The 25617-nt window shown below is 61.6% G+C and overlaps 1 protein-coding gene across 4 annotated transcripts in view; it reads left to right on the top strand.

The window, feature by feature from the left end:
- SMG6 (SMG6 nonsense mediated mRNA decay factor) overlaps positions 1 to 25555 on the top strand; it is a 115489-nt gene extending 89934 nt beyond the window's left edge. For 3 of the 4 annotated variants that reach the window (XM_087751885.1, XM_087751883.1, XM_087751887.1), the window contains exons 14-19: positions 6723 to 6899; positions 10011 to 10160; positions 17507 to 17660; positions 21033 to 21244; positions 21551 to 21632; positions 23266 to 25555. In XM_087751885.1, the coding sequence (XP_087608011.1) occupies positions 6723 to 6899; positions 10011 to 10160; positions 17507 to 17660; positions 21033 to 21244; positions 21551 to 21632; positions 23266 to 23396 (906 nt within the window). In that variant the 3' untranslated portion in view covers positions 23397 to 25555. The remainder of the gene's footprint in view (positions 1 to 6722; positions 6900 to 10010; positions 10161 to 17506; positions 17661 to 21032; positions 21245 to 21550; positions 21633 to 23265) is intronic. The other variant, XM_087751884.1, reaches the window with a different exon arrangement.
- The last annotated feature ends 62 nt before the right edge of the window (positions 25556 to 25617 follow it).

Here is a 25617-nt window from a genome sequence, read left to right as displayed (position 1 = left end):
TGGGCTGTGTAGCTCCTCATGCTTCAGAGGAGCAGTTGGTCCTGGGCTGGGCCGGAGCTCGAGAGGGGTCTGAAGGATGGTTTTCCATCCAGAGCATCCGCTTCAGGTGACTTTGGTGTTGACTCTTCCACACAAGTCACAAAAGGTTCCTGCAGCACCCTCAGGTGTATTTTGGGGTGGACAACCCCAACCCCATGGTAAGCCATCACCAAGGAAGGGGAGAGTGGAGAGGGGCTGGCTGCACTCCGTCTGGAGGAGCTGCTCTGTAGGGCAGTGCCAGGCTGTGCCACAGCACAAAGGGTTTCAGGGACGTAGGCTGGGACCTGTGGCAGCGTGGGGCTTCTGTACAGAGTTTTGAGTGTCTTCTGGCCTAGATCAGTAAAAATTCAGTCTGTATTCCTGCCCCACAGCCACTAGGTGCCAGTCAGGGAGAGAGAACTGGTCCCTGGCAGACGGGCAGCTCTGGGGAGGGCCGCTGCCTCCATGTGCCAGTGCAGGGATCCCCTCCTCTGGGGAGGCTTGCTGAGGGCAGGCTCCAAGCCCCAGCACTGCTCACAGCTTCCCCCGCGTTGCTGGGTCTCACCTTCATGTCCTACAGCTGCCGGTGGTGACAGGTACCGGTGCCTTGGGTGCAGCCGGAGGACCTTCATGGTAAGAATCTGTGCAGGCTACTCAGGGCTTCTTCTGATCTCTGACACCAAAACTTGGATGACTCAGCTCAGATCTACCGCTTTGCACCTTTTTATGATCCGTGTGTCCTCTCTGCATCACTGCATGGGACAACAAGGCTGGCCTTAGCCCGGCAAACCCTAGTGATGGTGGGCAGTTGGCTCCCTTTCCGTGCTGCTTTCCAGTTTCAAAGGCCAGTCATGGCTGAGCTACGTGGCCGAGGCTGGAAAGACGGAGGCGTCTGCCAAGGCCAGGAGCACATCTGCTCCGATGACTTGTGTGAGACCATGTGCCCCAGTGCAGAGGCTGGAGCCATGCCTCTGCAAGGCTCGGGGTGCTGGGAGAGAGGTTTGGCTAAGGCATGGCTACACTTTCTCTTTGGGGAGCCCCTGCTTTACAGAGAAAGTGGTTCTCCAGCAGTGGCGATGGGGAAGAGCAACTGGAGTGGTTCTTGTGAGCTTCTCTGTCTTCCCTGGGTGTTTTCTGATGCACCTCTCTGCTGTGGTGGAGCATCAGATAGGGATGTGGTGGGTCCTTTCCCCATGCGTGCTCTGGTTGGCGCTAGGCACTGCCCACGCTCGCACTGGGTCCTGCAGAGCCGGGGCAGTGGTGAGAGACATCGGAGCCAGTGGTGCCTTGGTTTGGGCCCCGTTGCAGCCACAGTGGCTCTCCTGGGTCACGCACAGAGTTGCGGGCATGTGGGAGCCGCGTCCACCGAGCCTGCTTGTGGGATTAGTCGAAATCAGAAGTTTCTCCGAGAGAAGCTGTGGCTGAAGTCAGCCCTCAGCTGCAGAAACCAGGGTTGCAATCCAGCTGCGAGCACCGCTGCCCAGCCGTGACGGATGCCTTGGTCCTCCCTACCCAGGTGGCCAAACCCTTCCAGACTGTATTTGGGGCTGGGCAGGGTGAGGGGCTCCTCAGGCCGCATCCTGGCTGGGGAACGAGCCCAGAGAAGCTGGGCTGTGATAAGTCCAGGGTTAAACCCAGCCCAGCTTTTGTGCAAGCCTGCAAGATGAAAACCCAGAAGGGATGAGACCAAACCGGGTGCTTTCCTCTGCGCTCCTCCTCCAGCGCGCTGGGCCGCCCTCTGAGCCGGCTCCCCCGGGACGGGAGGAGGCAGCACAGGGCACTGGGAGGCATTTAGCCATGGCCCATGTGGATATTTTAGCAGGGCCAGTGCAAATGTTTTAGCTGAGCCATGTAGACGCTGCGTGGTTTAGATCGTTTGGGGCTCACTTGGTTTCAGCATTGTTCAGCTGCTTCAGCTAAGCCATGTTTAGACCGATGTGGCAAAACCAGTGTTATCCCCACGCTGGATCGTGCTGGAGCTTGGCTCTGAGTCCCGGTCCTATCCCGTTCCCATCTCCGAATCTGGGATGGGATCTCTCCGTGCAATGACTCAAACTTCTCATGTCCTTTTCCCCTTCTGAATCCAGCTGTCAGGATGTGCTCGTGTCTCCCCCTCGCACACAGGAATGCAGAGCCGGCAATGGCAGCCCGTCCTCCGAGCAAACCCTCCTCCAAAGCCGCTGCCTCCTGTTTGCTCACGGAGTCTAAGCTTTTGCGGAGAGAGAAGCTGCCGGGGTCCCTCCACACGACGCTGGCAGCAGCGTGGCGCTGCTGCAGGCGCGGGGCAGCCCTCTCCGGACCAAGCCCCCCCGGGATGTGGTGGGTCCCCGCGGCTGAGCGGGGCTCCCCTGGCCAGCTGGCTTGGCTGCCGGAGGCTCTTTGGACCAGCTGAAGGAGTCTGCATTCCTGCCTCCCAGTTATTTGCTCTTTAGGACGCTGCGTAAAATTAACAAGTTGTAAAAGTTGATTGAAGGCGGTGGTGGGTGTGACAGCGATTTGCTTAGCTGCGGGAGAGCCGTGTGCAGGCCAGCGGGGCCGGGCGGGGGGCAGAGGGGCTGCCCCCCGGCTCCAGGCGCGCCTCTGACCCAAAGCGAGATCGTGACTGGTTTCTGGTGGCGTCACCCCGCCAGCACCAGGTGCACGCGTCCCCCGGGCACGGCGCTCGCAGCTCTCGGAGCGAGTCCCTTCCCTCCCCTTAAATCTCCTGGAGGACACGTGCTGGCGTCGGGGCTGCGTCTCCTTGGGGCCAGGTGCCGGCCGCCCCGTGCGGGAGTGCTCTGCCCTCCTCTCCTTAAAGAGCAGCACGCGGCGCTCGGGGAAGCTTTTCCCTGCAGCCTGTTTTATCTGCGGGGGGAAATACAGCCAAGGCCATAGAGGGGATCAGCTGCGTTAGGTCTGGGGACCCCTCATTAGACCTGGGGACCCTGCTCGCCGCTGGCAGGAGATGACACACGCGGGGCACTGGTGGCACCGGCACTGCAAAGTGGCTTTGAAAATACAACAGCTGGTACCGTTCATGCGCAGCCCAGTGGGCCTCTACAGGCAGTTAGTGTGCGTTAATGTGTGTCCTGCTGTGTCCTACTCAATGATTAGTATGTTAATGTATGACCCGTGAATTAGCAGTCGGAGCGCTAATGAGCCGCCTCAGCCTGCCCTAGCAGCCACCAGCCCGCCGGTGGCGGGCTGGTGCTGGGAGCTGGTGGTTGGCCTGTCTGATGCAGCAGGAGATTAGAAACCTCCCGTCTCCGGGCCTGATGAAATCAGGCTGGCGATCGGGGCTGCTGCAGCCGAAGCCACCTCCACCCCGCGGCTGGTCCCCAGCCACGTGTCCCCGAGAGGCACCTCGGTGGCGAGGGGCTCGGCGATGCCTCAGTGGCTTGTGCCTCTGGGGAACTGAGCCCGGGTCACGGACGGGGGCACCAGACCACTTCAGCAATTCTCAGTTTCAGTTTTCCTTTGAGAGCGGCTGCGTGCATGTCAGGCCTATTTTAATACCCAGCGATGACTTGAAGCCAGGCTTTCAGTTCCTGCTGTCTCTCTGCATGGTCGGGGGGGGAAGGGTGTGCAGGGCAGCCGTATTCCCCGCCGGGGCCAGGGTGTCTCCTGCCACATCGCCAAATACGTCGACACAGTGTCATTGTGTCCTTGGCCGTTCCTTGGGGAAGGTGGGCATGGCTCCTGGCATCCTCACCGCGCTCCGCGCCGGCAGTGAGGAATCGCCACGTGAGCTGGCGAGCGCCTTCGTGGCCGTCCCCGCTGCCCCGGGCATCCCGGCACTGCTGCGGGCACTCGCGTTTCCACTCCGAAACAGGAAGTTTCTGACAAAAGCGGGTTGCTCTGCGGCACGCAAGGTCCCGCTCCGCCGTTCAAGAGAGACCTGGGTGCCAGTCACAGGTCACTTCTTTCCCAGCATCTCGGAGGCTGGGCTGCCCCGTGGCGGGGCCAGCCTGGCTGCCGGCAGCCTGGGGCTCTGCCGCGTCCTCCTCAAGCAGGGCTGCACATGACGGGGATGTGCAGAGCATTAGCTCCTTCCCTGTTTTTCATTCATGTGGGCTGGAAAAATGTGTTCATGAGACGAGTTGCTGTGGCATTATGTCATGGGCCTTCAGCTGGGCTCTTTTCTCCCCAGCAGATGAGATGAATTTAAGCATCAGGCTGTGCTGGTTTGGCAGGAAATCTGGTGTTTCCTACTTGTTTCTTCTTCAGGGGAGGAAGGAACGAACCCACCTGCCCTTGTCCCCAGCCCCAGCCATGGGCAAAGGGAGCTCTTCTGCACTCTGCCTGATCATTCGCAATCCAGGAGGCTCTGACAGCGAGACTGAAGCCTTTGCTGTGCAGAGATGGCTGCGCTGCAGCTGTGTCAGCGCCCAGCCCTTCATGCGTACATGCAGCCCTCACGGGTCCTAAGCTAGATGCGATGGCTTTTATTTCTAGAGGTGTCTTGAGAAATCCCTCGGGAATGGTGTCAGGATGGGGTGCCCATCTCTTCCCCGCCTAGCCAGACAGTTCCTGCGTCCCCTTCCCCAATGATGCTGCCATCAGCCACATCTGGCATCCCACGGCACCTGGCTGCTGGCAGCGGGGCTCGGCCCCCAGTGCTGCCACAGGCACATCCCCGCAGCTGTGCCGGCCGTGGCGGGTGCCTCGCTCGCCCAGCAGCCTGGGCACGAGGGAACTGCAGATACCAGGGCTGGAAAATCCCTGGGCTGAAGTCACCCCGTGTGAGTCGGGCCGGGTCTCTGCAGCGTCGGGATCCCAGTCTGCAGGGGATGAAGCAGACGGTGAGGTTTCCACCACTTCCCCCAGGGTGCTGCGGCCCGGAGCTCTCAGGAGGGATGTTTCCCATGACAGCCATTCCCACTTTGCTCTTGTTCTCTTTCCTTCTTACTTTCCCCTGCACAGAATCGTTCCTAAAGGAGAGCCAGGAGGATGGAAATGTTCCTGCGGTGACACTTGCCGGGGTTGCTCCTGGCTGGATGTCCCCAGCAGCAAAGGGCTCTCCCAGGAAAGAGGGTCCCCAGCAGCTGACCTGCTCCCGGGGCTGCTGGGCCTGTGTCACCTTGTCCTCTGCTCACCTCTGTCCTGTAGCACATGTTTTGTAGGAGCAGAATCGGCGGTTACAGATCCCTTGCTCCCTGAAATATTATATTCTTGTGATCACCCTGCTCGCACCCCCTCTCCGCAGCAGTGACTGCCTCCCGTGGGGAGGAAGGGGCTTCTCCTCCCCCTCCGCCTGTCGGTGCAGGTACGGGGGGACACAGGGTCCCGGGGGGCAGCTTCAAACGGAGGTGGCCCCGGCTGCTGGTGCATGAGGGTGCCTCGCTCAGGCAGTAGCCGGGGTGGGAGGTTGGAGGTCAGAGGAGGGTCAGGTTTTTGACACGCACTACAGCGACACGGTGGTTAAAATTAGCCCGCAGAGAGGAAACTGGCAGCGTTGTGGAAGAGCAGAAGTTTCCTCTCACGGCAACCTGGTGCAGCGGGGCTGCTGCCAGCCCTCCGCTCGCCGCGGCATGGCCCCGTCCAGGACATGCACCGCTGCCGGCATGGCACGTGATGAGCCGGTCTGTGCCAAGCCGGGGCCAGGGCACGGGGCATTGGTGTCGCATGGTGTGAGCATGCAGGGGTAAAGCAGGCAGTGTCCCTGGCTGTGAGGCGGCTGGTTGAGTCACCTGTATGGGGTCTGGCCTTCTCCCTGGCATCAGGATCCTGGTCCTGGGAGCCTGCGGGGACCCTTTTGGGATGGGGGTCTTGGAGGCCGCTTTGCTCTGTACGAGCAGAGCAAAACCAGGGTGGTTTGGGGGGGCAGGAGGAACTTGGGCATCAACGTGGACTTTGTCTCTAAGCATGCAGCACTTCCAGCCCCTGTTTGCTGACTTTCTCCCTATAAATCTGCTGCTCTCCGGGGGTGACACCGGTCAGCAGGAAGCACCGGGGGAGAGCTCTGCAGGTGCAGAGCCCCGCTGCGAGGGGATGAGGTCTGAGCCGAGGCCGGTCGTGGTGGAGGCGCCAGCAGAGGCTGTGCCGCACGGAACGGGGCCGCGGAGGCACTGGGCTCCCACACTCTGGAAACTCCATTTGAGAGCCTCATAAATTGGATAATTACCTGAGCTATTGAGTTTCCTTCTGGCCAGATCCGTCCCAGCCTCCCTCACGGGGCTCCCCAGTTGGTCTGTGAGACGGGCCCATGGGACGGGGTCGGGCTGGAGATGAGGAGGGGCTCGGCTTTCTCAAATGCCCCCACCTGCCCGCTCTCGCACCTGCATCCCTCCCCGGCTTTCAGGGGGGAGATTCTGGCAATGGAGCCGAAATGAAACAGTAAGGACAGACCACATCATCCATCTCTCACGCTTCAGCAGGGCTTCCTCCCGTTCGGTGGGGCTGGGCAGGGGGCTGGCTGCCCCCGGCAGCCCTGCGGCCCTGGGGTGCACGGAGGGGGAAGACAGGACATGGATCGGTGCCGACTTTGCCTGCCTCCTTTTCCCTGGGGACACTGGGCTCCAAGGCACGGGCAAACCCCTTCCGTTCCCGTTTAGAAGAAGAGGGTTGCACCCTGCACATCCCCGCAGTGCTGCGCGGTGCCGCCTGCGTCCCGCTGGGCCTTCTAGCCCCAAACGTTTTCCCCTGGCCGTTGCCCGTCTGCCTTCCCTTTACACTGACTTTGTTTTCCTTTCCCTCTCCCCAACCCCCTCGTCCTCACCCCGTAGGTTATTGCAGCCGACTGCAAGAGGGTCACAGTTCTGAAGTATTTCCTGGAAGCCCTTTGTGGACAAGAAGAGCCTTTGCTGGCATTCAAGGGTGGAAAATATGTGTCAGTGGCACCCGTCCCAGACGCCATGGGAAAGGAAATGGGAAGCCAAGAGGGAAAACAACTGGAAGATCAGGTACCGTGCGGGAAGAGCGCGCCTCGGTGAAGGAAGAATCACCCCTGTGGGGCCCAGCCTCTGCCTGCCCTGCAGCTCCCGCTATTTATAGCCGGCGTAGCTGCGTGTGCATTTTATGGGGGGAGGCGGTGGGGGGGCAAGTGGTGCACAGCCCTTGTCTCCCGAGTGTACTTCGCTCATGCCCTTTCCTGCCAGTCCAGCCCGCCTGCCTCTATCTCGCACGCTGCTATGAGTTCCAGATGCTGCTTTTTCATACCCGAAGCGGGGGGAGCTTTAATAACGTGCAGCGCCGCGGCCCCGGGAGAGGAGGTGGGCGAGGGGGTGTCAGGGTTCAGCTTCAGGATCAAGTTTATAGCCATGGAGCTCGTTGCGGCGGAGGCCTGAGCTCCAGCCTCCAGCACACGTACAGGAAGAGCTGACATTGGCGCCCCGTCCCTCCCCTGCTTCTCACATCCTGATGTGATTAAGGAATTCAGCTCTTGTTTTTCTGCCCTTGCTTGTTCCTGTAGGCCTTGCTTCACTCCAGGCTCCGTGTGTGTGTTTAAGGGCCCTGCCAGCCGCTCTGCAGGTTGACTCTTTTCTTCTGTTTAATCTTGCAGTTGGAAAGGCCAGGGAAACAGGAGAGAGGGGCAGAGCATTGGGAGCGGGGAGCTGGGTGGCCCGGCGCTGCCCAGGCTCACTCCGGGTCCCCTCCCTGCGCCGGGGCCGGGCGCTGCAGAGCCAGAGGGGGCATCGCCCCGTGCAGGGGACAGTGCCTTGCCTCTGCCGGCGCTGGGCGGCCCGTGGCCCCCTGTGTCCCGGGGAGCTGACAGCCAGAGGGGCCCAGAGCAAGAACGTGCTCGGCACCCTCCTCGTCCCAGCACCCGGCTCCGGCTGAGCAGGAGGCAGATCTTAGGTGATTTTTTTGCACTGGGGCTCAGAGCAAAAGCCCAGGCAGCAGGAGACGTGTCTGTAAGGTGGGAGGCCTGTCCCCTTGTCCTCTTCTGGAGGCAGTGCAGGAGTTTTTAAGGGTGACACCGCCAAGAGCGTGTGATATGGGGGGATCTTCAGGTTCCAGCCAGTGTCACGACAGGGACGCTCCTGTTCTCCGGAGCATTCCTCTTGTCGGGTTGGTCCCTCCAACTTCTGCTATGAACAAACACAGGATGGAGGATCGCTCCCTCCTGCCTCGTCTCTGCTCGGCTGTGGGAACCTCTGCGTGAGCTCGTTGCGCAACCCTGGAGCTTCCTCCTTGGGCTCTGAGCGCAAGCGAGCTTCCAGCTCGCCAGTGTGACCACCACCGGCCTGGGCAAGCGGATCCTGACCCACCGCAGCAGATCTGCATCTGACACACACTCTGTGCCCTTGCGCGACACTGTCCCTCTGGCAGCATCCCCCCATCCCCTGTGGTCCAGGCTGTCCTGGCCGAGGGAAGTGAGCCTGAGGGCTCCATCTTCCTCCTTCCCATGGCTAAAAAGTCACAAGGAGAGAAGAGTACGTGGTTCTGTGGCCAGGCGGGTGTGCGGTCCGGGTGAAACAATTGAGTAGGCGACTGTGCAGCGCTGGGGTTGTTCTAAAGACTGCGAGCTCCTGCCCGAGTCCCTCCTGCTGAGGCACGCCATGGCAGCCTGCGCAGGGCAGGGCATGTGGCAGTGCTCTTATCCCTCCGAGGGGTCCTCGTGTCCAGGGTCCATCCCCTGCAGCCCTCTCGGGGCTCAGAGCAGGTCTTTCTGCCCGGCTCCCAGCGGGGACCCCTCCCCAGCCCCATCACAACCCTTGGCTTTTGTGCAGAGAAGGGGAGATGGGTGCTGGCAGGGCTTGGGAAGGCCCACGGTCTGCACTGGGGAGCAAGGGGGTCTGGGCAGGCCGAGGGGGCTGTCTGGGTCAGCGGCAGAGCCTGGTTCGTGGGCAGCACGTGCCTGCTGCTGGTGGGACACATGTTGAGGAACGGGGACTTGTGGTCTCCCCTTTGGGCAGGGAGCCATTGGGAAGAGCAGCGGAGCTGGGGGCAGAACTAGGTTGTGGCTGATGCCCAGTGGGACACCAGCCACCACCTTCCTCCCTCCTGTGTCCCGGAGATTTGGGTGCGCAGGGACAGGCCAGCACAGTGTTCACCTGGGGTAGGAACAGCATGGCCTGTTCTGGGGCCTCCAGTTCAAGCAGTGCAAGCATACTGGGAAGGGTCTGCAGACCTCCTGGTGCGGACAACCAGAGAAGGGTCTCTGGGAGAGGGTGAAGATGCAACATCGTCCAGAAGTGCCTGGAGGCAGGAGGCTGGAGAACCAGGGACCCTTCAGTTCAGCAAAGACAAGGTTCCTGGCCAGCAGGAGCATGGCAAAGGCAGACTAGAAGTAGGATGCAAATGCTAACAGAGGAAGTAATTAACCGTTGAAATGACTGACCTCAAGACGCAGTGGATTCTCCATCATGTGGGGCTTTAAAATCAAGATTGAGCATCTCCTCCTAAAACATCTGTTCCAGCTCAGCTGGGAGTTTTGAGGTGGGTGCAGAAATCTCTCTGGCCTATTCAGAGATCAAAACGGAGAAGGGGACTGGGCTCTTTGGTCTCCTGTGTTCATGGATCTGAGTTTCCTGGCAAGTTGATCAGCTTGCATGCCCGGCCTCGGATGAGGCAGCAGTGTTAGAGCAGCGTGGCACAGCCCCGGTGCAGGCAGGTGGGGAGAAGCAGCATTTGCTCCGAGGGGCGTGCGGCCTAAACAGCCAGGCAGAGCGGAGAGACAGGGAAATACCATGGGTTTACAGAACTGGAGCCTATAAAGCATCGGTGGCTCACCCAGGGCCATGGGAAGAGTTTTCCAAGGCTAGGGAGTTTGATTTTAGAACAGAGCTTTAAGCAGGGCTGCCCCTGCCCTGCCCGGTCACTGCCCTCCCTGCCCCGTTACCTCCTGTCTCACCTTGTCATTTCCTGGATGTTTACTATCTTATTTATTTTGCTTGCTTCTTTTGGATGTTTAGAAATAGTCAGTCACTGATGAGCAAGTGGTGATGGACCGTGCCTGGCGGAGATTCGTCTGCTGGAAGGGGGAGAGCAGAATGAGCACGGTCTCTGCCACCAGCATCCCTTACAATGACTTCTCTCCTGTTTTTTGTTTTTTCTGTGTTTCCTGGAAGAAGGAAGATGATGTGAGGATTGAAGCATTTGAAGAGGATTCTGAGGCTGAAGGCAGCGGAGGGGAGATGGACATCAAGGAGCTCAGAGCCAAGAAGCAAGCCCTGGCCAGAAAAGTAGCTGAGCAACAGCGTCGTCAAGACAAGATTCAGGTAGGACGGGCTGTGCGGCTGCAGTGCCCAAGCTGGCTGAGGACCTGCTGTGCTTTGGTACATGGGCTGATCCTGCCTCGCTGTGCCGATGGTGCGCAGCCATTTCCCTGCCTTGCTTCAGGACCAGTGGCCTCTCGGGATGTCCCGTAGCACCTTGAGCTTCCCGGGTGTAGGTGCCCTGCGCTGCCTCTGTGAATCCCAGCAGCAAGCTTAGCTTTGGCCCTTTGGAAGGACCAAATCGGTGCTGCTGTCCCCGCCCAGGGTAAGGTCTGCCCTCCCAGGCCCCGAGGTGAATGTTTCAGGGGCTCCTGTGACGCTCGTGAAGCCAGGCGCAGCTTCTCCGTGGAGCTGCCAGCACGCCCAGGAGCCCTGGCAGGGGAGCGCTTTAGCTGATGGCTGCGGTGCGGTGTGTGCCAGGCAGCGAGCTGTCCCCCCGCCTGGGGCAGATGCTCCATGACAGTGATGTTTGGCGAGAAATCAGCTTTCCTCTGCAGCGGGGCACAGGCAGACAGGGGAGAGGGTGGGACGTGAACGGCAGGGTTCATGTGGGAGCCAGCGGCAGGAAAAATAGTCTGCGAATGGCTGCTGCAGCCAGAGCGCCACTTGCAAAGTGTTGCCATCGTTATGAGGACAAACAGACGGGATACAGGTGATCCTGTCCTGGCCCTGGCCTGATCTGAGCATGTTTTCCAGTGGGAGCTGGTGAAGTAAACTGGTTGGACTGGGAGCAGGCGCCTGGTGGTGCACACTGTTGCTTTAAGAGCGATCTCACATGCATGGCTGTTGGCTGCCTCGTTGCTCGCAACCCCTCTTCCTCCGGCCTCGCAGCCCAGATGAGGATTTCTCAGCAGAGGAAAAATTCTCCCTGGCTCCCCTCCCCCTCACCTCCGCCCTCTCTAATGCCCAGGGCCCTTCACTTCCATAATTCTTCATTTTCCAGCCTTGAACGTAAGCCAGACACATCTGTCTGGCCATATGCGTGAACTCTGCAGTGTGTGCCGAGGTGGTTGTAAAACAGGGCTGCTGAAGGCCCTACTGGGAGAGCGTGCACATGTGTACCCTCCGGCTACTGGCGCCGGGCCCAGAACCACTGCGCTTCGCTTTTCCAAACCCACCCCAACCTTTCAGATTTCGCCTTTTTTCTTTTTTCATTTGAATTTTTGAGCAATTCATATCAAGGCGAAGGTAGAAGTTGCACCGGGAGGGAGGGGCCGCCCCCGCAAGCGAGTCCATTATTGTTGGCAGGTACCTGGGTCGCATTAATACAAGGAGGAAGAAAGCAGCAGCGAACGAGTGAGAGATTGGAGAGATGGGCTGTAAATTAAAGCGGCCTGAAGCCTTCCAGCCTCCCAGGGTTGTTAAGCGGGAGGTGTAAGTAAATTCCCCACTTCCCACTGCCTTGTACAGACACAGCAAACAGGAACTGCACATGTTCGGGGAGGGCAGCGTGCGGCAGATCCCGGCCCCGGCGACTAGCCCAGCTGCAGCAGGGCCCCCCGGGACGGCCGCTGCCCATTCTGCGGGGAGAGTGGGGGCTGCCTGATGTTGTCAGGGGCTTTCTCCCCCCGGCGTGCTCCTCCCTTCCTCCCCAGCCGTGCTGGGGCCAATGCTCACAGGCGGAGAGAGGTCAAAACGAGGGTGTGGGCAGCTTCAGGGGCTGCACAGCTGAGAGCTGAGGTGCAGTTGGAGTCTGAAGGCGCGGGGTGGAGGGGAAGTCCTTGGGGCTTCGCTAGAGTCATCCAGCCCGTAGCTAGCTGGGAACGGCCCGGAGCAGAACATGTGTGCAGGCCCCGGTCCTCTCCCTGCCCTGGTACTGACCACGCAGCCAAAGCCGGAGGAGCAGAGGAGCTCGGGTGGAAAGCGCTGCCTGGGGAGGCCAGGTCGGAGCCAGCTCAGCATCCACCCCCTCCACTTTCCCTCTCTTGGCCTGTGGTCCTTGACCTTGCTGGTCTTCCCAAGAGGTTTTGTGTTTCCTGGGACCTGGGGACCTTCTGCCTGCCCTGTTACAGCCTATTTCTCTCAGTCATTGCTCACTTAGGGAGTTCATGCATCGGCTGCTCTCCGAGTCCCCCTTTCATTGTCCTGGGGACAAGCCACAGCTCCATGTATTCGTCTGAGCCCAGCAGATGCGGCTCATGTCTCAGCACGGCTGAGAGCCTCAGCTCTGCACGCACGGCCGTAAGGCTGTGCCTGCACAGTGGCAGGAACTCGGGTTCAGAGAGCCCAGGTGCCACCGCTGCCTCCCGTAGTCTGTGATGATGATGTGGGCAGGGACCCAGGGTTCGGGGCAAAGCCTTCATCTCTTGGCCATTCATTTTCTTTCTCTCTGTTTTAACACTCCCAGCCCTGAGTTTTCCCTGCTTCTTCCACGCTGCATCCCTTGGCCAGGCGCTCTGTGCCAGAGGGGAGCTTCTCGCAGCTAAATTCACTGTCTTGTCCCCAGCAGGTTTTCTTGCCCTATCCCTGCCTTAGCCATGCTGCCCACACCTTACTGCCCAGCTCCGCTGCTGCTGGAGATCATCCCCCTGACATTTGTCCCAGGGTTGCTGGTTGCACCCTGCATCAGCTGGCGGGGCAGCTCCCAACCATGACCAGTGCTGGGCTCGCATTTACACCTCAGAGGGGGATTTGGGCTTCACTGTGCTTCCTTTGGTGCCTGCCCTGGCTGGGTGTGCGCAGGACTGTGGCTCGAGCTGCTGGGGGAGTATAGGTCCGGGCAGGGTAAATCGCAAACAGGGGTGGCCCTCGGCCAGTGCTGACAGCAAACGGAGAAGGAGAGCTCAGCTCTGTTCCCCTACGTGAGCTTGGACCCCAAAACCATCACTTTGAGGGGGGCAGATGGGCCAGAGCGGGGTTAGGTCATAGTTTCTCATGTCCCTGGGCAGCCCTGGTTGCAAGGAGGCAGCCCTTTGCTGCTCAGTTATGGGTTGACTGGTGCTCCCTGGCTCCACTGCCAGCCTGCCTCTGCCCGCACCGCTTGCCCAGACTGGAACGGAGCCGCCTGCCAGCCCCATGTCACAGGCTGGTGACAGCAGCGATGCGTCAGGACAAGGCAAAAGACCAGGCACATACCTGGGTGCTGTCCAGATGCTTGGAGGGACGAGAGGCCGGGCAGGCAGGTGGACAAGAGGAGGCAGCAGTGGCGCTGCCGGGGCAGGCAGCGTTCTCTGGCAGGGCTGTGTCCCCAGCCAGCGCCGGGTCCTGCCGCGCGCTCCCAGCCGCCCACGCCGCTTGGCCAGGCCCTTGGTCCATGCTGTTCAGCGTCCCCTGTCCTTTGTGCCGCCGCTGTGCGCTGGGAGCGGTCGAGTTTCCTGACCGGTTGAAAACATCCCACCTGAAACATAACAGGCTCTTCCTCTGGATGCTGCTATTGTTTTGCTCAGCATTACAGAAGCAGCTTAACCGGGGCGGCCAATTATGACATGTCTTCCCAAAATAGCCTCTCTCCTGTCCCTTCTGAGCCCACGGAACGGCCGCCCCCTTAAGATGCAGCCGCTCCTTTGTGGCGGTAGTGTGAGTAAGTGGCTAAATATAGCCGTATCCCATTCACGCTCTCCTCGGCGCGCAGGAACAATGCCGCGGGTGCACACGCGCCGACACGCACCTGCCTGGGAGCGGGTGCCTGCTGGCTGCGGAAGACGCACACCCACCCACGGCGGCTCCGCCACGGCGGCGGCCCCGGTTTGCTACCAGGCACAGGGCACGTTTACTCCTGAGGAAGACGCTGGAGATGAACCTTGAGAGGAGGAAGCCCTCGAGCAGAGACTGGAGAGGCATTGTTCTCGGCCCTGGAAAATCCGCCTCCGATCCCCGCGGAGCACACGGGGGCTAGAAGGGGCAGCGACGCCGGGTTTCCCCCGCGGTTGGAGAGCGGGTCCAGGCAGGAGAGGTGGTGGCAGGATGGTGACGACCCATCCATCCTAGCAGAGCGGTGTAACCCCGTACGACCCGTCCCAAAGGTGGCAGGGCACTCATCTCTGCTGGGCTTCAGCTCCGGGCCTCTCCGCCAGCCCAGCACCGTGGGCAGAGGAGCTCTGTGGTCCATGTGCGGAGCCCCGGTGGGGCTGATGGGGAGCCCCCTCCTATTCTGCGCTTACGGTGGAGACCCTCGGGTCTCCCCCCTGGCACTCTGCAGAAAATAGCGCCCGGCGGCCTGGCTGTCAGGGGACCGCTCCGCCGTCCACACTGGAAGCCCTCAGCTGGGCAGCGGCTTCCGGGGAATCCCCCAGGTGATCCCAGCTGATGGATGAGCTGGGAATTTGGGACTGTGTGCGCAGGAGTGTCTGATCTCAGTGCTGCCACCAGCTGGGGCAGCCGGGGGAGCCACCTCCAGCTCCGGCCCAGCTCCTGGGAGAAGCCCCCATGGCCGGAGCAGAGGCCGGGCAGGGGGCTGCGGGTGGGAGCTGCGCCGGCTGCCGCAGCGTGCGGGTGCAGGAGGCAGGAGACAGGGAGCTGCCTGGCCCCGGGGCGAGCAGAGAGCCCCGGCCTCAGAGGCCCCCCGCCACGTCCGCACTGCGGGGTCACTGCCGTGGAGCCGTGCGGCGTGTTTAACCCCAGTAAGACAAGGCTGAGATCTGGCCGTCCTAAAGCACTTGGGCCAGGGCGAGGCTGTACCTCCACTGTTTTAACCACGTCGCTCTCCCCAGGGACTTCTCCAAACCCCACCTCCTGGCGGGGCACACGGGCCACCCTCTCCCTGTCCTCACATCGGGGAAACTGAGGCACAGTGGCACTGGCAGCTCGTTTCTGGTAGTGGTGGTGGCACAGAAGCCGGGCCCCAGATGCAGGCATCCTGATCTGCAACCCGCACTCTCCTTCCTCCCCACGGGACTGTGCCCCACGGACCGGCAGAAGGGTTAACGCGGCGCTCGCCTCCCTGGTTCCCCGCACATGGGCTCCCTTTCATCTCTGGCGTGGGGCCAGCCAGCGTCCCCATGAATCACAGGCCACTCCTCTCCCCCCCGAAACCCCTTGGCCGGAGGCTTCTGCAGCCTTTTACTCACACAAACAAAAATAAATCTCACTGCCGGCCTCTGAACTCTGCAAAGGCGAGTTTCCCTCTGGCTCCCCGAGCGGCCCGGAGCTGTACGCGGGGACTTGGCATGCTCCCCGCCGACCTCGCTCTTTCACTCCCGGCGCATCCTGTGTCCTTCTCTCACCGGGCGGCCCGGCAAGCGGAATGGGACGTGACGGCCGGCACAGGCGTCGCTTGCGGCTGCCAGGAATCAGCCGGGTATGGCCTGCGAAAGCCTCCGGGGCAAATGCCACACATGAGGGTACTGCCCACCCTCTGCCATCACCCCGCGCCCCTCGGCCGGAGGGGTAGGTGAGCTTCCCGCTCGCACCGCGCTCCTGAGGTCACCTGCATGGACTGGGACAAGCCCCGGCGTCGGGGAGCCATACTGGGGCGCAGACGGGGGTCCCCTCCTGCCACTGGCGCTTGCTCGCATAAGACTGTCGTTGCCCATCGGAGGCTGCGTAGTTTCGCCCCCCCCCCTTCCTGCAAGTTCGGGGCCGTTGACCTCTTTGGCCGCCGCACAAGGAACTTGCTCCTTCGCTCTGGGTCTCTGCGTTTGCCGACGGGCCCCTTCTCTGTCTCCCCATGGCAGGTGGAGCTCGGTGGAGCTCAGCAGGTCCTGGTGCGTCCCAAGGACGAGCATCTCCTCCCGCACCCCCAAACCCTGGAGAGAAACCCCACCTGCCACCCTCCTGACGGTGAGGAGGCAGCGGCAGCGCCATGTTGGGGTTGCCAGCACAGGGTTCCTGTGCCACTGGGGAGTGCCAGCACCTCCCTGGGTGAAGGCAGGGTGCAGGCAGGGATGACACCCAGCATGTGGATGGCCATGGCAGCATCTGTACAGGGACACTGGTGCCGTGGTAGCTGCCCCTGCACGACGGCAGGCGCATATCCTCGCGCTGTCCTGCCAGCTCAGCGCTGCTATGCAGCAGATGGGACCTGGCACGCTCCCCGCTCTGCCCGTCTGCCCTCAGGGCTGATGGGAGCTGCGGCCCCAGGACCGGCGCTGCCGGGAGGCGGGTGGAGGCACGTGGTGAGGTTATGGTTGCTGCTTTGCCTGGAGAGATTTGTGGGAGGTGGCAGCATCAAGTCACCTTGATTTAAAGCCAGATGACAACACTTGGAAATGGATTAAAAACCACTTCTTTCCATGGCCACTGCTGGCCCGTGCAACTCGTCGTTCCAGGGTGCCTCCGAGGCTTTGGCGTGACTGCGGGAGGGTCCGGATCCTCGCCCCGGGCAGGGGGAGCTCCCCATAACATTGGGCAGAACAGGGTCGGCGGTGGCCTCCTGTCCCTGGGGTGCGTCTTGTGGGTGCGAGCCCGCTGTCACAAGGGCTTGCACAGTGGATGTGTTCCACAGCAGTGCTGCTGCGCTCCGTGGGTGACCGGTTCCTATTAGAGGCAACAAACATCAGCGAGTCCAGGGAAGCTATTTTTAAGCAGAGGAAGCACTAGAATAGCATCCTGAGTTTTTTAAGCCTGTGACTTACTAAAGAGCCCAAGTCCTTCGATAGCGTCGAAAGTAATATGGGAGCTCTTGGGTCCCATTTTGGCAGCTGGCATTGTCCAGAGGTCCAGGTGCAGCCCCGCAGTGTTGCTAGTAAGACCTAGCAGACCCTGCCCATGTGTGTGTGAGCACCTCTGGTCTCCAGCGGGCGCGAAGGGCTCAGCCAAGGACAGTGCTGTGGGTTTCCAGGGCTGGAACCCACCTGGTTTCCCAGCTGGATGGAGTCAGAAAAGGCAAGGCACGTGTGGGAGCTGGTGGGACAGTGGGTGAGATACTCAGCAAAGCATCCCCGCCCCACAGACCTCCCCTCCTGCTGCCTGCTCGGGGTCCCTGTGTTAGGCTGCCGTTGGCAGGACTTGTGTGTCCCAAACTGCTTCATTTTGGCTGTTGTTGCTTTGAGCTCTTTTCCACCTGGAGCCCAGAACCCGCTTCCTCCAGCCCTCTTTTCTCCCCGCCATTTTGTATCGGGGTCGGTCCCTTGGCACCAGTGCCGATAGTCCTGGCAACTGCCAGTCCCGTAAGTGGGACAGTTCCCAAAACACCTCCATTTTCAAGGCTGGTCCCAGTTGTTCTCTCCAGAGCCTGAACAGGGCTGTTCTCCTAGGAGAGTGATGTCTTGGAGGCTTTCACCATCCCACTCGTGTGCGCTGTGGACCTGCAAGAGTTGGTGTCTGAGGTGCGCAGCCTCCTGCCGGTCCCCTTCACACGATGCCCTCGCTGCGGGAGGCGTGCATGCCAGCCAGGGTTATCTTCTGCTGTCGGGGTCCACGGGTCGTAGGGCTGACGTCCTACTTACTCATCACATATCCTTCTCCTCCAGGCTGTGCTGAAAGACCAGAGTCAAATGAGGCAGATGGAGCTGGAGATCAGACCTGTCTTCCTGGTCCCAGACACCAATGGCTTCATCGACCACCTCAGCAGCTTGATAACACTGCTGGACTGCAGAAAATTCATCCTGGTGGTGCCCCTGATCGGTGAGTAGGGCTGGCGTGAGGTGGGGGCTTCCCCTCTTCCCCCGGCACGGGCTGTCCCTCCGTGCCGGCTCCCTCTCCCTGCCCCACGTGCCCGCAGTGCCTGGGTGGTCTGGGGCTGGACAGTTCGTTCCGTGGCCGGCTGGCAGCAGAGGTGGAGCTGGCATCTGTCCTGCCCTGTCTCGTCCCAGCCTCGGCCGGCATTCCTTCAGCCCGTGTTGCCCTTCTCCCTTCCTACCAGCTTTCTGCCCACGGTGCTCAGCGGGCTCCTCTCCCCCTGGTGCATTTGAGGGTGCCAGGGGCTGGGAGAGGCACACGGGTGTTAAATGGGATTTGGAGGGAATTTTGGAGGGAGCGAGGAGGAGGAATTGTTAAACAATCAGAGCAGATAGCTTATCCCAGCTGAGCTGGGGCTTAGGCAGCCTGAGCAAATGGCCGGCCTGTGTCCCAGCGTCTCAGAGCTGCTCAAGCCCAGCCCTTCTTTTTATCCTTATAAAGCTCGCAGTAAAACAGCAAGCTGGTTCCCGTTATTGGTAAACACTCACCCTGGCAGATAACGGCTGTGCTGCTGGGTGGTCTCCCAGGGTGGCGGGAGGATTTGGTTAGATGCCTTTGCTCTGATTGTTTGATCGCGCTCCGGGCTGGAGGTAGCATTCCTCCAGCCAGTGTCGCTCCGGCGCCCGGTGCGTCCCGGTGCCAGCCTGCCATTCCGAGCATCCCCGAGGGCAGCAGGAGAGGCCGGAGCAGGAGTGGGGCCGAGCCTGGCAGAACCCCTGGGCTGCCCCCGTCCCAACCGCAGCCCCAGGAAGACCGGGGGCCAGCTCTGCCCTGTGCGCATCTCCTGCGTCCAGGCAGCGAGGCGGGCGCTCATGGCAATCTCCTGGCCTGCAGCACACAGGGGTGCCTGCCCTCCAAGCCGTTATGGGGCTTCCTTCTCAACTCCTGTTGTCCAGCAGACAGCTCTGCCTGCCCCAGAGCCAACGTCCAGCAGCCATCCTGCCCTGCAGGCTGAACAGGCTCAGGAGGGGTTCCTGGGGCTGGGGACAGGACCCCTGGGTGCGGGGAGCAGGGCTGACCGCCTGCCCAGCTCAGCTGTGGAGCTGCCGTGGAGCTCCGTGGCTTGGCACTGCAGTGCCAGGGCTTTGTGTGGCAGCGAAGGGAAGGAAGCCGGCAGAGCCTGGGCAGTCCTGGGAGCCGAGGAGCCGGGTAACACCTGAGAGAGCTGGGACCTGCCCTGGAGCCGTGGCCCTGCCTCCCGGTTGGCATGAGGCTTCTCCAGCTGAACCCCAGCCAGGGCCAGCAGTTACAGGAAAGCTGAAGACCCTGGTCCTGTCCCTGTCCAACATGCTGCTGCCCTCAGCCTGCAAAAGGAGCCTGCCCTGCCCTGCCCTGCCCTGCCCTTCAGCGCTCTCCTGTCCTGCTGCCTCCCGGCACAGACCATCATGGGGGGACAGAGTAACTCATCTCCCACTGCCTGCCAAGAGCCTCCCCTGCCGCTGCTGAAGCACCCTGAAGCCAGCGACTCCCTCTGTCCTCACCGGGTGTTGGTCAGATTCCCCCTCGTCCCCCAGGAAAGCCATCAGTGCTGCGACCCGGGGGCAGGCGGGGGAGCCCCGGGGTAAGCGGGGGGCCTGTGGCTGCTGGGGGCAGAGGCCTTGGTGCCGTGCCCCATCGCCGGAGCGAAGACGCGTGCAGTGCCCTCCCCGCGGCACGGGGCACTCCTTCCCGCTCTTCCCGGGGATGCAGCAAGGGGTTAAGCGCGCGGCTTCGCGTTGGGTTTGTTTCTCTTGCTCTTTAACCTGCTCCGTGCTCCTTGAGGCTGACCCCGCCATGGAGAAGCCAGGCCTGGTGCAGAAGCACAAACAAGCCTCCCCTTTGAAGCCTGTTTAGCTTGGAAGCAGGAAGGCGGATTTCGGGAGGGAATACCAGCTTTTCCTGTTTGATGTTCCGTTCTTGCACGGCTCCCCCCACCCCGGGCCCAGCCGTGCATTGTGTGGAAATGGCAGCATCAGGTCGGTAGCAAGAAGAGTCGCGGGCCAGCGAAGAGCAAAGCAGCTCCATGCAGCTTTAATTTGAATACCCAGACAGTGAGTGCCAGTCTCACCATGGAACAGAACGATCACGCAGGCTCCCCGGGCAGTGATTCACAGCACTGGGGAGAGGCCTCAGACCCCGAGCTCTCTCCCCGAACCCCCAAGGAATGCATAGTTCCCACTTGAACTCAGGACTTGGCTCCAGGCTCGGAAACAATCTTCAGAAATGAAGCCATGGCTAAAACACACACTGTGCACACAGAGGCTCCCTTGCGCACACGTGCACACCAGCTCTCTCGCGTGCCCGGCCTCGCGCACACGCAGCCCTGTGCACGATTGCAGGCAAGGACGCTCCTGCGCACATCTGGCTGCATGCTTGTGTGCCCGGCCTCGCCGCTAGCCACCTCGGCGGCATCTTGCTCGCACACGCGTGCTTGCTGTGCGACAGAGCGGCTCTTCCAGCAGCCGTGGCGCCGGAGGGTGGGTCCCTCCTGGAGCTCTGCTGGGGTCCCTCGGGCTTCTGCTGGGCTTGGGGGGCCGGAGGAACCCCAGCCGCTTGGCAGCAGTACAGGAGGCTCTAAGGCTTGACGGGTTCCAGTTAAGGCGAACGGGCTGGGAATGCGCCTGATCCCAGGCTCAGGCTTGTCTCAAGCATGTGTCGGGACAGATGTGCGAACCCAGATGGGTGAGGTGTTGGAGAGAGCGTGTCCCCTGCTGGGAGCCTGGGACGGCGGCTTCAGGTGGGGAAAATGGGGCCAGGACTTTTGCGGGAAAGTGCTGAAGTGGGAACTGCCTGCTCCCACGCGTGACCCTGTTCCCGCGTGCAGCCCCGCGGCGGGAGGGCAGCAGCTTTTTGTGTCTGGAAGTAAGCACAGGGAGCCGAGAGGCGCGGGGCCGGGCGGTGCGATGTGGGGCAGGAGGCATGGTGCTGCTGGCCCTGGCTGTGCTCGGAGGCGGAGGAGCGGGCCGCAGGAGGCTCTGGTTTCCTCGGGCACACATGGAGGTGTAAGGCAGGAGCGTGGGGCAGGGGGCACGGTGGTGTCCCGGCGTTTCGCAGGGCAGAGCGGGATGCCCTTAGGGAGCATTACCCACACACTGCAGGGGCGAGGTGCCTGCGCTCTCGGGGCCAAGCCAGGTGACCCACAGAGGTGGAAAGCAGCAAAGCTTTTCCAGACCCGCAGCCAAGTCCAGGAGTGCAGGGCCGCTGCAGCAGCTGAACCCAGATTTCCTGAGCCAGCTCCCAGTGCCCCGGCCCCAAGGCCTTGGCAACTTGCGTGCTCCAGCAGCAGGTCACGGGAGCACCTTGTCCCATAGTAACTGTACCTCCTCTTCCTGTTTGAAGTGATAAACGAACTGGACGGCCTGGCCAAGGGCCCGGAGATGGAGCACCGGGCCGCAGGCTATGCCCGCCAAGTGCAGGAGAGAGCCAGGAAGTCCATCGAGTTCCTGGAGGAGCGATTCGAGAGCCGGGACAACTGCTTGAGGGCTCTGACCAGCCGAGGCAACGAGCTGGAGTCCATCTCCTTCCGCAGCGAAGACACCACCGGCCAGCAGGTAAGGGACATCCCAGCCCCAGGAGGGTGGGATGCGGAGGCAGCGATGCCGAAGGCTGGAGGCTCTTGGCCACTGCCTCTTTGGGGGGAACCAGGGACCCTGGGGTCTGCGAGCCCTGGGCAGGGGGTAGCTCTGTCCCCACCTTTGCAGGCGGCTGAGCAGTCTTCTGCGGGCTGCATGTGTTTCGGCTCCGAGCAGCCCTGCTCTCCGCTGAGCTGCGGCAGTGCCTGAAGGGCAGTGCAGAAATCAGGGTGGTGGGGTTGCAGGTTTTTTCCTGCCAGGGGTAACGTTGCCCTTTTCTTCCAGGGAAACAACGATGACCTGATTCTGTCCTGCTGCCTCCACTATTGCAATGACAAGGCCAAGGATTTCATGCCCTCCAACAAAGGTAGAGCGTCCTCACATCCTCCTCGTCCCTTCTCTGTTGCGTCCCACGGACCCGTCTCGTTTCTCTTCCACGGCCCTTGGAGCGGATCTTCCGCATTTTGCCTCTTTCAACACCAAGGTGCCACCTCCTGCCTCTGGTCAGCCCCAGGCTGCGGCCCTCTCACCACATTGCCAAATGCGCACCTCGCTGTGCTGGGGATGCCCCAGCCTGGGAGAAGCCCACCATAAATCTCTCCAGAGCAATTTCATGGTGCCAGCAGTGGTGACAAAGGGCCAGAATGAGCCTCCTCCCCGCAAGCCCCGGTGCCTCCTGGCCAGGGCCCTTCTCCCTCCTGATGCCCAGTTGGCACCGGTCACGCGTGCTGGGATCAGACAGCCCCCGGGCTGTTGCCAGGGCAGTGGGGATGGGAATCGCATCAGCAGCTGCCCAAGAAATCAACCCGCATTTGTCAGTGCGAATTCTTAGCAGCTTAACTTGTCAGATTCACAGAGAAACCGTCACCAAATGTTTATGTGCAAATGATGCTGAATTTTGAAATCATGTGGATTATGGGGAATGGGGCCTGACAAGCTGACAGCCTCTGGTTTGTAACAAGAAGGCGCGTCACCAGCGTGGAGAAGAGGATGTTTATTGTTACACATTTCTTAAAGTGTCCGCACAAAACCTCCTGATCCCACTTTCAGCAGCCTTCAGCCCCGGGCCTGCCCTCCCGCCGAGTCCCTGCTCCCCTTCCCCCCGGCACAGGCCGACCGGGGCGCTCGCCCCAACACCCTCAGCCCAGACACCGTGGCCACAGCCTGCGTTCCTGGCCACCCTCCCCTTCCCCTCGTCCTGCCGCTCCCGCGCAGCCAATCTGGGCCCATGTTGGGCTCCCATAAACTCTGTTTTTTCCATTCCCGTCCTGGCTCAGAGGCACTGTGTTTCCTGTGCTCATAGGAACAGTACTCTGGTCACAGGACCCAGCTGCTTACACATACCCCATATGCTTCCCCTGCTTCGCACACACGTAAGCGTGGCTCCCACATCCCAGCCCGGCATGTTGCGTGCGGGGCAGCTCATCCATCTGGGGGCAAGATCCCTTCGGTTATTTCTCAGGCTTCAACTCTCTCTGGCTGTCTGAGCCCCAGCCAGAAACGCCTCAGTGTCAGTGGCAACTCCAAAAAGCTTTGCAAAAAATAAGGGGTGGTTTTAGATCTTATAATGAGATCACCAGAATAATAGCACCAGCTTCCTGCTGGAGCCAGGGTCGCAGGCCATCTTCCTGGCCTGGGTCAGGCAGAGGGACCTCCTCTTCCCTGCCTGCGGCACAACACGGCACGGCGCACCACCCCATGCGGGCAGCGGGCAGCATGGGACCCTGGTGCCGCTCGCTGGCCTTCCTGGCCCTGGGGCTGCGGGCATCAGAGATCACAAATCATCCCCCAGCCGACGCGGGGAGGCGAGAAGGCGGCCTTCGCGATGAGTGTTGTCTGTGCGCTGGGCAGCCTTAGCAGGGAGCGGGCAGCTGGGAGTGCCGCCGGGTGCTGGGCACCCCGGGGTGGGGTGGGGGGCACAGCGTGGGGAGAGCATGGTGTGGGATGGGTGCAAGGGCTGGGGAGGGCTGAGCTTCACACCACGCTTTCTCTCGTTGCAGACGATCCCATCCGTTTGCTCAGGGAAGTGGTTTTGCTGACGGACGACCGGAACCTGCGAGTTAAAGCACTGACCCGCAACGTGCCAGTGCGGGACATCCCCACCTTCCTCAAGTGGGCCCAGGAGGGCTGAGGGGGCCGAGCGGGGCCGACAGCCCCTGAGCGAGTCATGCAGCCTGTTACGGTGGGAGACCGGCCTCAGCGGCAGCCCTCACCACATGCCACCACCGCCTTCCAGCCCACCACGAACAATAAACGCCACGTCTTCAACCCACCCCAGAATGGCCATGCTGCGAAGGGCCCCCTCCCCACGGGCAGACCAGCTGGGAAGGTCATTGCTGTGGATGGTTCACGTGGAGGCTGGGCCGTTGAGGGTCCTGCCAGCCTTTGGGTAGTGCCAGCGCGGAGCTGGCGAGCCCCGCTGGCCAGGGAAGCTTTGGGTGAGCCCGTGCCAGATTGCCAGCCTTTTGCTTGGTTTGCTTGGTTGCAGAGAGCTCGAGTCACGAGTTGGTGGCTCTTCGGGTTTGTAGGCTGCGTAGGGCAGCAACTGGGGACGTGCCAGCGCAGACTTTGGGATTGCTTAGTCTAGCTCGTGCCCCTCAGAGAGGCCATGGACTTCAAGGGCAGGTTCCCCCCTGCCCAGCCTGTTGGTCCTGCATGGTCCAGGCAGCCCCAGACTGCCAGCCCCTTCCCCACCCCACGCCCACCCATGCAGGGGGGCCGCTTGCGGAGGTGCTTGTCCTCTCCCTGGTGCAGGGTTTGCTTGTTGGGTTTCATTTCAGATGTCAGTATAGGTTAGTTTTCAGGTGTGTCCCTGCCTGCTTTGCTGGGGGAGGCTTTGAACACCCCCAGTCCCACCACAGCTGCTTTCGGTTCTGCTCCCCTGCCCACCCCAGCCATTACCTGCCCCTTCCCTCCTCCCCCAAACCCCTCAGTCCCACCCCACTACCTTTAGACACATTTTTGACCCAAGACTCAGCGTGAGGCTAACAAAATCCTCCAGGTCCCCAAGGACCCCAGGACTGGCTGTCCCACAAGTCCCCACATCACCACGGGCTCCTCTTGCCTGTGGGATTCAGCTTCTGCCCGTGGCTGCAGGGCTGGAGAGAGCCGGGGCAGCGCCCGGCCCCCCACCACTTGCCCAGCTGGGAGGGCCCCCTCTTGAGTTGCCCCTTCACCGTGGAGGAAGCCGTGAAGGGACCCCCCTGCCTCATCCCTGGGTCATACCCACCGGGAGCCGGTGCAGGGCTGGGGGGTTCCTGAGTGCCCCCCACCCCACATTGTCCCACCGCTGTGTCCCAGCCCCAGCCCAGTTACACGCCAGATATACAGAAGCTAAGAGGGAGCATTAACCCGTGAACTGGAGCTCTGTTAAGTCCCAGTCCCACGAGCAGAGGGTGGGAGTGACCCCGAGGCTGTCCCCGGTCCCTGCGGGGGCACCGCGGCCGTGGGAGGGAAGCGTCAAAGGTGGCGGAGGAAGCAGTAGGACGGCGCCCAGCGTTTTCCTTTCCTGTGTGGGTGGCTCGGACCCAGTGCCTGCATCAGGAAGCCCGGCGTTACCCCTGCGCTGGCCACCCGGCATCACGGCGAGGGCCAGCTCCGGGGTCGGAGCCTCGGCAGCACCCGGCCGCAGTGGGGCTGCGCAGCGCAGCGACAGAGACGAGCGGGGTTGTGCTTGCTAACCTGTGCCATACGAATGTCCCAGCCTTGGGGCGCCGAGCAGGGCGGCTGCCAGCGAAGGAGGGTCTGCGCTGCAGCACCAGAGCCTGTTCGACACAGACTTTGGGGTGTCTGTGCCTGCTGCAGGGTGCCATCACCATGGCTGAGCCCACCCAGGGCCGCGGCACACACAGCACCCACGCCCCGGATCGGCGCCCACGGCCATGTGCAGCGCCGCGCTGGCTGTAAGCACCACGTAGACTTTGCCTTCTCCTCCACACCGGGTGTTTAAATGTTTGTTTTCTAACAGAGCTGCCCTAGGGCTGCTTTGCAGGGCCCTTCCCGGGGTACCACCAGCTCAGAGGGACCTGCAGCTCTGCCCGATGCCGACCCCTCGCGCCGTGCCACGGGCTTGGCCGTGGGACAGGGGTCTTGCCGCCACCAGACCAGCTGGCACAACGGCGAGCGGAGCAGGGGCTCGCTGGCTTGAGCGCCCCGTGCCTGGGGCCATCTGTGCCAGGCTGCTGCCCCGAGCCCCTGTAAGGAGCCCGCGTCTCGGGGAGGCGGCCACGTTCGGGCTATTTTGTTAAGATGGTTTTAATAATTTTTTAGCATTAAACACTTGTCTGTGCAGCACGTTGTTTCATTTGCCATCGGCGGGCGAGTTGCTGTCGAGCTCGGGGCAGGGGTGGGCG

The sequence above is a fragment of the Nipponia nippon genome, unplaced genomic scaffold (assembly GCF_047370975.1).
Source record: "Nipponia nippon isolate SJK-2023a ecotype South Korea unplaced genomic scaffold, ASM4737097v1 scaffold_15, whole genome shotgun sequence".
NCBI lineage: Eukaryota > Metazoa > Chordata > Aves > Pelecaniformes > Threskiornithidae > Nipponia > Nipponia nippon.
The sequence above is the reverse complement of the archived record's forward strand: the minus strand, read 5'-3'. Positions and strand labels throughout refer to the sequence as shown.